The sequence below is a fragment of the Halyomorpha halys genome, unplaced genomic scaffold (genome assembly GCF_000696795.3).
Source record: "Halyomorpha halys isolate HHAL.00 unplaced genomic scaffold, Hhal_1.1 Scaffold150.1, whole genome shotgun sequence".
Classification (NCBI taxonomy): Eukaryota; Metazoa; Arthropoda; class Insecta; order Hemiptera; family Pentatomidae; genus Halyomorpha; species Halyomorpha halys.
The window spans coordinates 412,064-427,741 of NW_027113424.1; the positions used below are offsets into that span (position 1 = coordinate 412,064).

At 30.3% G+C, this 15,678-nt stretch overlaps 1 protein-coding gene across 4 annotated transcripts in view; it reads right to left on the minus strand.

Moving 5' to 3' along the window:
- Nucleotides 1–15,678, minus strand: part of slo (calcium-activated potassium channel slo) — a 258,833-nt gene that overhangs the window by 58,077 nt on the left and 185,078 nt on the right. For all 4 annotated transcript variants that reach the window (XM_014417223.3, XM_067050932.1, XM_014417234.3 and 1 more), the window contains exons 9-12: nt 13,880–13,985; nt 9,477–9,629; nt 9,245–9,400; nt 1,877–2,007 (exon numbers count right to left, since the gene is read on the minus strand). In XM_014417223.3, the coding sequence (XP_014272709.1) occupies nt 1,877–2,007; nt 9,245–9,400; nt 9,477–9,629; nt 13,880–13,985 (546 nt within the window). The remainder of the gene's footprint in view (nt 1–1,876; nt 2,008–9,244; nt 9,401–9,476; nt 9,630–13,879; nt 13,986–15,678) is intronic.

The following is a 15,678-nucleotide window of genomic DNA, read 5'->3' on the forward strand; positions in this document are numbered from 1 at the left end:
ATATATGTATATATTAAGTCTTTGGTACTCAATAACAGACTAGTAGCTTGAGAGAGATTCACAGGATCTAAATTTTAATTATTTGTCATCATTCATTATAATTAAAAAGTTAGTTTTAAGTTTTGACTTTAATCTCTGCAACCAATCTGTTAAAAACAGACAGCTACTATAGAAAGAACAGGAGTTTCTTAGAAAAATATTTGATTATATAGGTAGTAAGTAACAAAACTGTAGAAAATATATATTAATAGGGAAGATATTAAGAGAAATAAATTCTATTTATTATGACCACAGTATACTTAAAAAATATATATATGACAGTAGTCAATATTTCTGTTGTTATTATAAAATAAAGAACTACTAACTGGAGTAAACTAAGGGTTAGAGGGAAATATTTTAATAAAAAAATAATTATCCCGGTTAAAGGATAAGTAAAGGTGAGAAAAAAATATGAAAAGAGGTAAGAACACACATTACTTTCACTTGTAAAGAGGGGATTATATTTTTAGAAGTCATTAATTATTAGTGCGATTAAATGAACAAAAAAGATTTTTTTTTTGAACATTTAATGCAATGTTTATTAATGAATCTTGATTCATATACAAAATGGAACAATTTAGATATAATACTCTAATCATTCTAATCAATATTACTTAAAATAAAATATCCAGAGTTTATAAATGCTCCTCTTGTCAAACCATATGAAAAAATAAGTCATCAACAGATAATGAAAAAAATAAAATAAATAAAGTGTCTAATATTCCACCAAAAACCACTTGATAAAAGAATTCCATAGGAAATTTTTTTTTCTTAACATATCAGCAATGATCTCAATCTGTTGTTTCATGAAAAACAATATATATATATTAAAAACACCTACATTTCATTACATGATATATTTCAATCATTAAAGAATCAAATATACTGACATACATCAAGTTCAAGGTAAAAATAACAAAAACAGTCTATAAATATAACAACTAGCTGTATATGGTTCAATTAGGTGCTCGATATTTGCAAAACATTCAACATGGAAGCGCTTAGCAAATGCAACTTATATTTATTTTGTGACAATCAATGTAATATATATAATATATAAATAAGAACATTAGTACATAGAATGTACCTCCAACTGATCCAGCATACAATAGATCAAACATTGAGAAGCATTTATCACACTTAATAAAAAAAAAAAAAAAGCCAAAGAAAGAACAACAAAATCCCAGCATTCCTGGTTCAATGCAAAACTGTGATGGCCAGAAAGAGGAACCTTGTCCGCTTTATGCAATTTAAGACAATTCAAATGAAGACAAGATTGTAGATTGCAAAGTTGAGCGAGAGCAGTGTGTAGTGACACATATGATCATGTGACGCATCTATCACAAACACTTGGAATGATTTTTTAATTTGAACTTTTTATATCTTTGATTTCATTTTCACTTATCTGACACTCCATCTCATTTGAACCAAACTCGAACATACATAAGATTGTAATTATAGTTTCAAAGTTACATTCCACTAATTAGATAAAAAGTAAATTAATTCATAATTTTGATATAAGAAACAACATACACATAAGGGAGAGTGCAATGCTTTTTAATAGTCATACCACATATTGCATTTGTAGAGGTATATAATAACATTTGAAATGGTAAGGTATAAAACTTAGTAGGACAAAAGGACACAAGTTTCAGCACGAAAAAAAAAAAAAAAAAAAAAAACTAGGGAAACAGAGAAAAAAGTAAGAGAAATGAGAAATAACTGCTGTGACGAACTACTTGTGGTAATAGAAACAATAGGGGACTAAAAATCATTCCAATCGCTTGTAACGAAGAAGCGCCAACTTTTCTTTTTTTGTTTTTCACAGGGAACTTACTCTGTTGCCTGAGCGAAAGGCATTCCAATGAATGTAGGACTTAATGATTCTGTGTACATTTCCATGCCCGTTCCTCGCAGATAGTCATTCTGCCAAGCCTGCATGTCTACTGCTTGGGCACATCGTGCGTTCTATAAAACCTTTTTAGTTAGCTGCATCACTTTGTGTATGGTATAAGCTGAAATTGTGTTTCTTGTTTTTTTTTTATATGTTTTTGTTTTTTGTTTCAAAATTTTATTTTGATAAAGAGGAAATATTTGTTAAAAAGATAAATAACAATATTATAACAATGAATACAAGTATATGCAAATTATATATTTTCCTTAACTAGCATAACCAGAACAACAATGATAATATAAAACTTTCTTAAACAATAATATATACATATATATATAATAAAATTGTAGAATAGTATTTATTTAGAAGAAATGGGATAATATAATCAATTAATAATTAATTATTCTGATTAATAAAACAGAAATGAGAAATTTAATCCTATTCTTATCTCAGAATATGTTTACTTTACTTCATAATTTTGTGTCATTAACCAAAATAGGAAAACAAGGTACCAAAGAAAATTTTTAATGAGGATATTATTGAAAGACTCCCAAGCTTCTCAAAAACAGTAACCAATTAACAGGTCAAAGTTACAAGAAATCAGGCATCAGGGCAGAAAAACGTAAGATGATATTAATTCAGATAAGAGACAGAACATCAACAGTCTAAAAGATTACTCACCAAATAGAGAAAGCTCATAACTCCAAGACAATTCAATATATACTATAGTTCTGTCCATTACATACTTTTCTATTTGTTAATTCTTTTTTAGTCTGTTAATGAGAGATGTCCTATCACTGGTCTGTACTTACATAATCTTATAAATTATAAATTTGTATCATCTTTTCTCATCCAAATGAGAATAAATTAACACATTCTTGACTGGTTAGTTATTTTTTGCTACTTGAAAGACTCGATGCTTTGTTTTTTTATCATTAAATATCCTAAAATGTTTATGTCACTTATGAGTTTTTTCTCTTTGATTCAATTAAAAATTTCAGGCTAAAGCTATAATAAATTTTATGAGCTTATTGTTGACCATGGATAAACATTAAGGGAAGATGGTGAGGGGTGGGTGCAGTGAAGAGTGAACAACACTGATAAGTGATGCATATTTTAGTGTGCCAATGTTTCGGCCTGCTTCAAGACTAAGTAAAAAACAAAATAATAATATAGTTAACATATTATTGTTAACTCAAGTTATTATTGTTAGTTTTATTACCCCCTTTGGCCAATTTAAATTTATCTTTAAGTTCTTTATTTTATTATTTTACTTACATATTTTCAAGCTTTTCCTTATATCTTTTAAATCATTTTCTTTCTCACTTTTATTATTATTCAATTTTAACTTTTTGTTCTTTACATATATGTACTACTCTGATTTTCATATATAAATATTTGTTTAATCTTTCATATAGTTTCTTATTATCCTCTTCTTGTTACGCTATTTTTATGTACATTCTAATAATTTTGTTATATTGTTTTTACCAAGCCCTAAAGAAGGTTTGAAATTCTAGCTGAAACACAAAAAATAAGCATCACTTATTAGTCTCCTTCAATCCTGATTGTACATCCCCTCTCCTTACCCCTCCCCCTTCCAACCTTCTTCACATAAAACATCCTTAACTCTCAAGCATTTATACACAGCATAAATGTTATAAGTAGTAAAACTCCAGAAATTGATATTGCACTTGATTTGCGGCAATGAGTATATATTGTTTAATTGATAAGAATCTGATGCTAGTTCATATTTTAACAACTTAAATTTCAAAAATGTGAATCTTTTTGGAGTAGATAAAAATATTGGGTCATTTCATATGAAATGTCAGTTTTCACAGGAAAGTAATATAATGTCAGATTTCATAAAGTAGTAAAACAACTTTATGAAATAAAAATATTTTTATTCAAAATATTTACCTTCATTTTATACACATTTTCTTCAGTCTTATCAAATTCAATCCCAGAACTGAAAAATTGAGGATTTTGTAAAAATGTGAAGTCAGATAATGGGTTTTCGATCTAAGAATCATTTTCAAAAATTTTAAATTTAAGGAAGTTGTCCAAAATTCTGAACACATGGAAATCTGTTGGTCTGGTGTATAAGGTGGGTGTGGAAGGACTTTGTAACCCAGCTCGTTTAACTTCTTCAATGTCTATCGTAAAACATGAGGTCTGGTGTTATTGTGTAAGAGTAAAGGTCCTTTCCAGTTAACCAATACAGGTTGTTTTTTGACAAGTTTTTGAGGCATTATATCAATATCACTACAGTACAATGTGTGATGGTTTCATCTCTGGGTTAAAAGGAGAAATGAATTATTTCTGCCATTTACCACCACATAGAAACCAATAAATTGTTTGGATGAAAATTTGGTTTTGTCATATGTTCCTTTATATACTTTATATTTCATGTCATCTTATACTCTCACACTGTTTATAATATTTTTTTATCTTGTTTTTAGCCATGATGAATAATTGCAAAGTGGCGACGAAAGGTTGGCACTTAATAAACAGTTTTATAATATTTGAGTTACTTTTTGATTTCCCCCTGAACATTTTTCTTATATTAATTACACACGATCATTCAACGATCTTGCAAAATTATTTACCTTCATCAAACTACTCTTATTTACATTAGGAAACCAGAAATTTCTGTCCCTCAATTTTATAAGTTAAAAGAATAAATACAAAGTAAACCAGAAAACTCATTCCTTTCGCTGATTCCCCTATGAAGGTAGCACAAGAAAGCATACCTAGAAGAAGATAATAAAATTGTAAATATTTTGGACTTCAGAATGCTGAATACATGAAAAATAAGTTCGTAAAACTCTACCTTAAAAAAGCTGAAGGAAATCCCAGCAAAGACGAAGTAAAGCTCACTTGGTGAAATAAAATATTAGAATAGAAAAATTAAAAGGGGTTGAACTTCACAAAACTCTCCCTCAGGAAAGATCAACAAACCCTTGAATTATAAAAAAGGTATAATACTATTTTCTCAAAAATTCACTACTGATGTGGAACTTAGGTAAGTTTAGACCACTCAAATAGTAAAAAAAAAAAAATGAAAGATTTTAAAACTAGAACAGTAGAACACTGTTTAGTTCATATGTATAAATTTTTTTTTTCATAATTAATTACAATAATTATTGCTAAATCATTACCTGTGATGAAGCTTAGATGAAACATCAAACAACTAATAAAATGTTTTTTTCAAAAAGCAAGTTAAGAAAGCTAAGACTTTCTCAAAGATGATGAAAGGATAATAAAGTTTTAAAACCTAATTACAACTGGGGTAACAGACTTATCAGCACTAGATATGCTGTATAAAAACTTGGATTAGAGATAGTCTGAGATAAAAGGTATATTAAAAGCTGCTGCAGATGGATAGAGCATGTGAACTGGTTGAAAAACCTGGTTTGATCAACAGAGCACCCTGACCAGAACACCTCAATGCCAGGAACAAAAAAAGGCACAGATGGTAACAAGAAAAACATGTAGCACACTGAGAAAATATTCTGATGCCAGGATGAGAAACTGGTTATTTAAAAAAAGAAAATAACACGAAGAAACGAGACTCAAGAACTGGAAGATTCAAAGAGGAACAATGAAACTAGAATGTTCTTTCAGATAGTATAAAGCATCCAAAGGAAAGGAACAAACATGGCAATAAGTATAACAGATGAAGATAGAAATATAATGAAATGTAGAATAGATAGTTAAGTTACTTTTGTGATTTCCTGAATGTGGAAACTGAAGAAGACTATGTACAGATTTCACAAGGAATTATTGGGCAGGATCTTTGCGATGAGCACATTCCCCCGATGTTGAGTATGGTAAAGACTAACCTGAAGAATTTGAAATCACTTGGAATAGATGGTATACCTGCAGAACTTTTCAAAATGCCAGAAACTAACTAAGAAAAGAAGTGCAAGTGCTCAATCAAATAGCAGATTTGGGAAGAAGATTAAAATGCAGTGGAGAAATGAAATTAGCTAATAATTACTCCCTAATTTATGCTAGAGTACTTAGAGGGGTTTTGGCCAAAGAAGGGGTGGGCCTAGTGATGTTACCAAATATGTATGATCATCATGAGGACAGGGAACCAATATCTCCAAGAATGATTGTAGCAGATTTAAAGATGACCATAGATAAGATCTCCATAATCCAGGTATATGCACCAACGGAAGATGCTAGTGCTGCAGACAAGCAGGCATTCTACTCAGATTTGCAAAAAAAAAAATAGTGGATAAAGCTAAAGGAAAAGGAAGGTCAGTAATCCTGAGTGGAGACTTCAATGCCAGAAAGTGATGAAAGATATGGACATGGAGTTTTAGGGCTGTATGGAGGTGAGAATGTGAGGAATAGTAATGGACAGCGGATAATAGACTTTTGTGTCCATAATGACTTCCCCATAGGAAATTATTTCCATCCACACAAGAGAATCCACAAAATTACCTTCTCATGCATGGACCAAAATAGTGTAATTGTCATATACAATAGGAACATAAGACAGTATTTCGCTGATATAAAAGTAGTAAGAGGAGAGGAGATAGGCAGCGACCACCTTTTACATGTGGCAGATAGAAAGATCATTCCTGAATATAAAAGGAAAATAAAAGCATTTGAAACTCTTAATGTAAGGGCCTTGGATGACCCAGAGAAAAAGGCCCTCTTTACAGAAAGCCTGGAAAATAAATTAAGAGAAACGTCATAGAGACATGGAAACGATATGGAAGGCACCGTATAACATGTATTCTGGAAACACCAAATACAGTATGTAGGAAGAAGAGAGTGTCTGGTAGGGGAAAGTGGACAGACTGGTGGACCAATGACCTCTAACGACTGGTTTCTCAGAAGCTTGCCTGGAAAGCATATCTTAAAGATAGAACTGAAGGAAAGCTACACGTTTATCGAATAGCCAGGAATGAATGTAAGGTAGCCAAAGGCCAGGCCTAGAAAAAGTCATGGGAGAATTTTGGTAAACGGCTTAGTGAGAACCATCGCGAATCCATAAGAACATTTTGGCAAAAAGTTAAAACATTAAGAGGAAAGCAATGCAAGCCCATTAGAAATATAAAAGGTAGAGATGGAATCGTACTTACAGACAAGGAAAAGATCCTTGGCAGATGGAAGCAATATTTCCGGGAGAAATTCTCCGAAAACCCAGAAACAGACCATTGCCAAGTAGGAGAGCCTAATATTCAAGAAAACCTGGAGGTTATAGCGGAAGAAGAAATAAATGAAATCCAGAAGTTAAAAAGAGGGTAAAGCATCAGGAAGGATGGAATTGTGCCAGAGTATTTGCAATATGATAGTCAAAAACTTCTTAAAGCACTTCAATCGCTGTTCCAAGAAGTGTATGACAGAGAGAGAATTCCCAGGGACTGGAAATATTCTTTATAATCCTCCCGATTTATAAAAAAGGATGCACAATAGACTGTAAAAATTACAGTCCCATTAGTTTGCTTACCGTAGTCTATAAACTTTACACTTCTATTCTAGAAGGGAGACTCTGGCGGATTGTGGAAGGGCAATTAGAAGCAGAACATGCTGGTTTTCATCCAGGCCGACAGACACAGGATCACATCTTTATTCTCAGAAATATTGCTGAAAAAGCTTTGGACAGAGATAAAAATCTATATCTTGCAATCCTTGATCTGAAGGCAGTGTTTGATGTGGTCCCAAGAAAAGAAATTGGAAATGCACTAATAGCCAAGAGTGTACCTGAAGACTTACTGGCGGCCATACAGTCAGCCTACTAAGTAGCCATGGTAGTGGTAAGAATAAATGGTATGAATCGGAACATTTTCCAATTGTGAGAGGAGTTAGACAGGGAGATAGCTTAAGTCCCCTTCTATTTATAAATGTAATGGACGAAATCCACAAAATCTGTAAGTGACGAACTGCGTTTACGACAATTGGAAAATCTAATATATAAAAACTGTCCTCGTACAAAGCCATTCATACACGGATGACATAGGTGCCAAAATATCAAACTGAATATGTAAGGCAAATCAAGTGTATTACTAGATTACGAATAGCATCATCGGCCACTGCGAAGTAGACAAGAAGATCAAAATGCATATATATAAATATTTTTACCTACCTACACTCACCTATGGCGGAAAAAGCTGGACAACACTGGACAGGCACTCAAGTTGCATAACGAGGCATCACATTAGAAACAAAAGCATTAGAAAGCAACTCCAGTGGTTTGAACATGTCTGCCGCATGAAGAAGGACATGAATCCTATAAAGGTATTAGAGGCTCGCCCACAAGAAGGAGACCACATGGATGCCCCAGAATTACATACCAAGAGTATATCCAAAGACTTCGATTATATTCTCTTTTGCCATGATATAAATGTTGAAGTGGCTGGGTCACTGGCTTGAGATGGAAGAGGGAAGGATGGCAAGAAGAGTATATGAGCAAGAGTGTTGTAAAAAATTGGTATTTTTATTTGGTTTGTAAATTAAACAGTAGATGGGGACATTATGAAACTGCTGGGAGCACAGTTGGTCGTGGCTTCTATTAGCGGAAACATACACTCTTTGTCTTTGTTTATAAAACCCTTCCCTAAATTCCAAAACAGTAAGACTTAGAGTAGTGGTGCCCAACTGGGTTCCCAGGAACAAAAGTGTTCCATGACCTCTTCTGAGGGCTCAGTAAAATAGTTATGAAATGGATCATTCCAAGTCAATTCAACACTGTTTTGAATCTTCTGTCTATCTCTGTTTTTTTTTTAATTTGGCATAGGTTTTGTGTAGTAAAATAGCCTTTGTTAGCTTTTGCTGAAAAGACGGCATTTAACACTCTGCATCAAATGATAATGTAGGGATTTTAATTACCTAAGTCTACCAAAAAGGTTTCACTATTTTCGAACTAGTTGACAAAATTATTAATTTAATTTGATTCACAAATAATTTAAAAGAAATTTTGCAGAATTAGGCATAGAAAAGTTTTTTATAATGAAATTAAAAAATCAAAAAGTACACCTTGGAACAGCCAGGAACAATCTGAGAGGTTTTATCCTCTGTAATATTAGGAATTACCCTTTTATGATGCTTAGTATTTCGTATTTTAAGAATATGCATTATAGGCATTGGCCAGTAAACATTTTTACAGATAAATGTAAAAATAACAATACAACTAAAAATAACCACTTAATAAACAAACAATTAAACTTTTTTCCTCTTTTTTTTTAAATATGTAATACAGCCTTTCATAAAAAACTATTGAAAATTAGTCAAGAATGGATTTAAATATATAGATTAATAGTGAAATGACTTAACAAGGAGTATTTTTTAACTTACCGTTTTGAATGATCTCATGGCAAAAAGATTAGCCATCATTGTTGAAAAACCTGGTGCAAGACAACTTTGGGCTATAAAGCCAAGTTTCAATTCGGCTAAACAGATAACATCATCACCTTGTTTCCAATCCCATGAAGGAATGTTCAACAAATAAGCCTGTATAGAAATGAGAGATAAGTTAAACATAGCATAAATAACTTAGACATTAAAAAATGGGAGAAAACAATTTAACCTTGTTGTGATACTGCATAAGCTGAATAATAACTCTAATATCATCAGAATAATTTTTAATTGAAATTACTCTCATGATGTTGGCGGCATCTTCAGCATCTGGGTCTTGACAGTATTTGTTTGCAAGAACTAAACAGGCATCTGCTTCATGGACCTAAGGATAAAAATAATATTGAACTGAGTGATACCAAATTCAATTCATTTTTACAAATCTAATTAAAATTATAGATTGGCAAATATTTAGTGATTATTATAGTGAATGCATTATCAAGTAAATTTATAAAATAAGATCTGTTCAATGAGAATGATCTGATATATAAATTTGAAAAATTGTCCATTGCAATGATCTAAAGATCAGTTGTAGGTCTGTTCTGGTCTACATGATTGAAATAAACATCAATGAGCTCATATAGTACAACAAAACTTTATAAAAATAAATTTGCAAGGTTTGTGTGTACCATTTTTGAATCATCATGTGCAACTAAATAAAAATGTTTATTTTAAATTACTTACAATATTTAATTTTCAATGAAAATTCCTCGGGTCAATCAACAAAATTTTTTTTATAAATTAGATAATTTTAAAACTTATCAAAATACTGTGCACCTGCTATGCCTGACTCTCCCAATTTGAAATAATATAATTATTTTTTGATTATAAAAAAACATAAAATAGATGTAATGAACAAAAATAAAGTAATCTCTATGTAACTTTAAAGGCTTGTTTACATTGGTTTTCATTCATTATTTTATTATTTATTTATGTTTTGTTTGATTTGTAACTTTCCTTAGAATACTTCTATTTTATTTCTTGTCATTGCTGTTCGTTTAAGTCACAGAATGTTAAACTGAATTACTGAATTAAAAACAAAAATGTTTTTGGGACAAGAGCTTGACAGATTTTTAAAAAATAGTTATTACCATCTTACAGTACTGAGCTGTTATAGAAAACTAATCCCACCATTAGAAAAGTTGATCACATGTTAATCTTTGTACATGTTGGACGTTATTTCATCTCCTGATTTTTATAGCATTCAGGTAGGCTGTTAAAGCAATAGAGCATAATCCATCAAAATTGGAACTGTTTTCTAATTTTTATTATAATAAGTTAACACTATTTAGAGTTAGTTTATGGGTTAAAATTAATAGTGGCAATATTTTAATATTAGTAATGCTTAAGCTAAGGTCCGCATTTACCCCCCTTAAATTTTTCATGTAGGGGTGAACAATGAAAGAATTGCAGACCATACCCAATCCATTTTATATTCTTAATATTATGTTTTTCCAAATTTAAATAAGCAAATTTTCTTTTTAAAAATAGGAAAAAACTTGGCTTCAGTTTCTTAAATTAAAGCTCTCGATAAAAAAATTTCAATCACATTATTCATTTAACCTGTACAACATTTTCTTCTCCTTTGAGTCCCTCGTCTTTACAGGAATGCATAACTCAGTGAAATATAGACCAATTTAAAATATTATTGGTTGTCTGAAATTCAGAGGGTAAACTTTTCATGATCTTGCCCTAAGAGACTTTTAAGGAATAAAAGTGCCCTCACCCCATTTCTTTGGGCTAAGTACATAATTGTGCCTACATTGGGACTTCGGAATTGTTTTATTATAAAATTAACCTACTAATTATTTTCTAAGAGTTCCTGTAGAGAGGAATAGTTACTCAATATATTGAGTATATATTGTATATAGTACAAGAGGAATACTTAATCAATATATTTATTGAAAAAGTTTCAATTCATTGTCTTCAAAATTAAATTATCAATAGCCTACTAAAGAAAGACTTTTAAAATTTTTTTAAGCACTTAAACCGACTTACCCTAATTAATTATAACGAAGCTCTTTAATACAATAAGAGAAAACATTTTTTTTTTTCTCAAATGTTAAATGTTTTTATATTTTGTTATTATTTTCATACAGTTAAGTATATTTTGGTTCTTGTTGGTTTGTACAGATTATGAAAACGTCATGGCTTTCAATTTTTTCCCTCCTAATATAATAAGGTTTTAGTTTCAAAAATAAGTTAAAAAGATTTATTTTTTTTGATCTTGATCATTAAATATATTTAATGAAAACTAAAATTTTCATTTTCTCTGTGTTTCTTTCTTACCTTAAAAATTAATTATTTTTTTATAATTTTGGAAAATAACTGTTTTATTTATTCTTTATTTTGGGATTTTTTCTTAATATGTTAGAATTGCATAAAAATTACAGCATATTTAGGCTAATATTTTTTAGGGCATTTTACGGCATAAAAATCCCGAATCTGGACATGACAAAAACACTGACACCAATCCAATCATGATATTAAACCTCAATTGTGATATGGAAATTGAAAATAAATAATTATGTTTAGAGTAACAGTTACTTATATATGATTACAAAAATATTTCTAATTTATTAAAGCACCTATAAACTAAATATTCTACTTCAACTAATAACTTACAGCCATATGTATTAATGAATATTGAATATATAAGTAACTTAAAATAACATTTAAAAAAATGAAATAAAACATGAAGCTCTCTTCATCATTAATAACTGATAAAATGCAAATTTATGAAGAAAATATAGTGTAATAAAATTTATGATGTGCTTCTAAATCTACACATATCTAGTTCTAATCTAACTTATAAACATGCTATCTAATCAGTAATAAACTAAACAAATATAAATTAACATTTAAACTATGAAACTTACCAAAACAGTGCATTGGGGGGAAAATACTTAATTGTAAGCTAAGCATAATTAGAATAATTGATTAAAATGACTTCAATTCTGTTCAGTAATATGGTTTTTTAGAAAGTTTTTCTAATTTTACAAAATCGACTTAACTTGACTAAAATTTTAAATCAGTAAGTTGAGGGCTATATTAAAAAGAAGATAGTAGAACAAATTCTCAACAAATGATAAATGATATAAATTGATCAAATAAGTTAAAGCAAAAGATCATTTATTGAACCATTCTAATTCATTTATTAGGATAGAAGAAGTGGAAACAGCAGAACAATTGCCCAGCTTAGGATGTCTGCTATCACCAGCAAAGAGATCCTTCCTCACTCATACCACAGAAGAAAATACCCATTCACACAATGGATAATGCAATCCCACATCTTAAAATGGTAGGCAGAAGGAGGAACACACACAAACATTTGTATTATGTGTAATATTAGTGCCAATCATCAATAATCATCTTCAACAAGAAATTTGAACGACATAAATGATTCTTTGAAAATAAATTTATCATGAATTAACTTACAGTTCAGAAATTCCCTAACCAACAACCTAACAAATCAAAAAGAATTTCAAAGATAAGTTCTAAATGGACTTTTCAGTCTTTTATATGAAATAAATGCCATTTGTATGCCTCAGTCATTATCATGGATACTGACTGATACTGGATATACCCCCTACTACATGCCCATAAGTAATATTAATAGAAAATTTATGATTAAGTATCCCCATAACCCCCCATTAGGCATCATTAATGCTGTGTACCCCCTCCCCCTAACCTGGATTTAATTTCTAAATTATATTGATAGAAAATTTATAATTAAGAATTGGGGGTAGTTATAGTCCCAGCTACATAACTATATTTAAGTTATATCAATAGAAAATTGATGATTAAAGTTTTAATAATCTTAACAAATATTAACAAAATAAATAAATAAATAATAAATTTAAGGTTTAATAAATAAATATTATGCTGAAATAAATTTTGGAAAGGAAGAGGGTAGACAGTGGTTAAAACCATCCTTAGAAAGATTCCCCACTGGGTTATGATGAAAGAGGATAGATATTAAAAAACAACAAGCTATAAAAATTATTCTAATGAGGAAAAAATCTAACAATACGACAAGTGATAACAGTAGGAGTACTTATAACTAGTCATGTTACCAACAAGACACAAATGTAATTCCTAGGGAGGCTATAACAGATAAAGATATTAGAAAATGGGCAGATGAAGGTTGTATGACAATGGATGTTAGAAAAGTCAGAGGAAATAGTTATTTACTTCAGTTGAAAGCAGCAGCTAATGAAATCAGGCAACTGCTGATCAAACAAGTGGGGTAGTGAGCTTGTTTAATAATAGTAGCATGTAAATCTATCTCATAATAATATGGTTCATGTCAATGAATATACATAAATTCAGAAACAATATAACATCTGATCTTAGTTTGTATTAATTACTTGAAGCAATACTCATAAATATATTTCTAATCAAGTTTGTTAAAAATTAATAGCAAACTATAGTTTTTATTTAATGATTACATTGTAATAACTTCATTAATGGTCATTGTTAAAAAATGTATATCAATTCTAATATAAATATTAAATCTTTCAGCATTTAATACTGTTAATATTTTTTTCTGGTATTATTGAAACACTCGATTACCTTTACTCTTTGCAGATCAATTGGGTTCATGATGGATCCTTGAAAGAACTCAACAGTTGTAAAATGTCTCTTGAATAATCCTTCCAGCTCCAAATCAGGTGGCTTCCTACCATTTATGATTATAACAGAAAATAATGAACTTAAAAAAAAAGAAAGAAAGAAAGAAAGAAACAGCTAGAAAGTAGAAAGTATAAGAAAATATAATAAAAAAAAATATTCTACATTCTAATTGCCGTAGCATGCGATGGTAACATTAACCACTCCTAGTAAAGCCTGGAAATGTTCCAGGTTAACTTCACTTGAGTGACATTCCCAAGCATCTAACGTGCTTTCTCTATCTGCTTCGATCTTCAGTTACCTTCACACGCTCAAGATCAACAGCATTCATCATTGTGCCCTGAAAAAACTCCACTGTCGTGTAGTGGCGTTTTAGAAGGCCTTCGAGCTCCAAATCAGGTTCTTTTCTGTAATTCATAACCCAAATTTTCCCCTAAACTATTACTTTAAGTCATTCCAGCTAAGTAATTATTTACAAATATTTCATGAACTAAAAATACATACATGTATTACCCAAAAAAAGTAATAGTGCACGCATTGTTAATCAAACCTGAGTAAAAGTTTTATAATTAAGTTTTCATATCAAATAATAAATTTTAATTCATGAAATTTAAAATTAGAATTATTATAAATAAACAAATATTACTTTTTAATTTAAGTTAAAGATGATGTATTGATAAAAATAAATAAATAATTCAAATTAAATTAATCTTGATACAAATTTCTTTTACCCCTGGCATAAAATGCCCTTGGCATGCCTACCATTCCATTTAATCAACTAATAGTGCTACTATCCTCTACTTGACACCCTATACCCTATAATACATCCTGGCTACTGCTATCCTACAATTGACTCTTGTGTATTCCACCGGGAAGCGTACTACCTTCATATATTTTCTTGACCATTCTGCATTTTCAGTAATGGCTAGGTTGTCAAACTATTTAGCCTCTAGATCCTGGTGAAGTGAAATTTCCACTAGAAGGATAAGCTTGGCTAGAATACCTATTTCATGCATTCTATGCACCATATAATTTAAATCTTAATATGGTGTCATATGCAGCCTTAAATTCTATCCATGAAGTGAGAAGCATCATGCTCTCTCATCTTTTCATCTATCTGGTTGAAGCAAACACGTGGTCATGTTAAATATCAAAAACAACCCTGTTAGTCTCCAAGAATCCTTTTCACTGGGCATAACATTTTGTGAAGAACTACCACTAACACTTTATACGAAAGGATTCATGTAATGGTTACATTCTGTGTCAAACTCTTTTCTCTTGTATACAGGTACAATAATCCCACCCTTCCACAAGAATTCTCATATTTTCAATCTGGGTCAAATGTCGCTCATCTTTTTATTCTTCAATATATTGTAATTTTTTTTTTATTACTTTCTTTACCTTTGTCTTGAGTTCTTTCCATTACCTATGTATTTCCATTACTTATACTCCCCTTACCTTTGTCTTGAGTCCTTCTCTACCACATCTTCATTTTATCATCCCAATCCTTGATAGCATGTTCTTACAGTATGACCAAATAAAAATTGTAAGCACATTAATTTATTTCTGATTAATTTCACAAGCATAATGATTAACCTTTGTTTTTCCCACTATTAATGACTAATAATTAGGTGAGTCACAAAAAATGACCAATTTTGTTTTCTTGATATTTATAATCCTTGGATAGTTTTATCTATTTTTCAAATATAATTAAGGTTGATATCATTATAATACCTTGACCA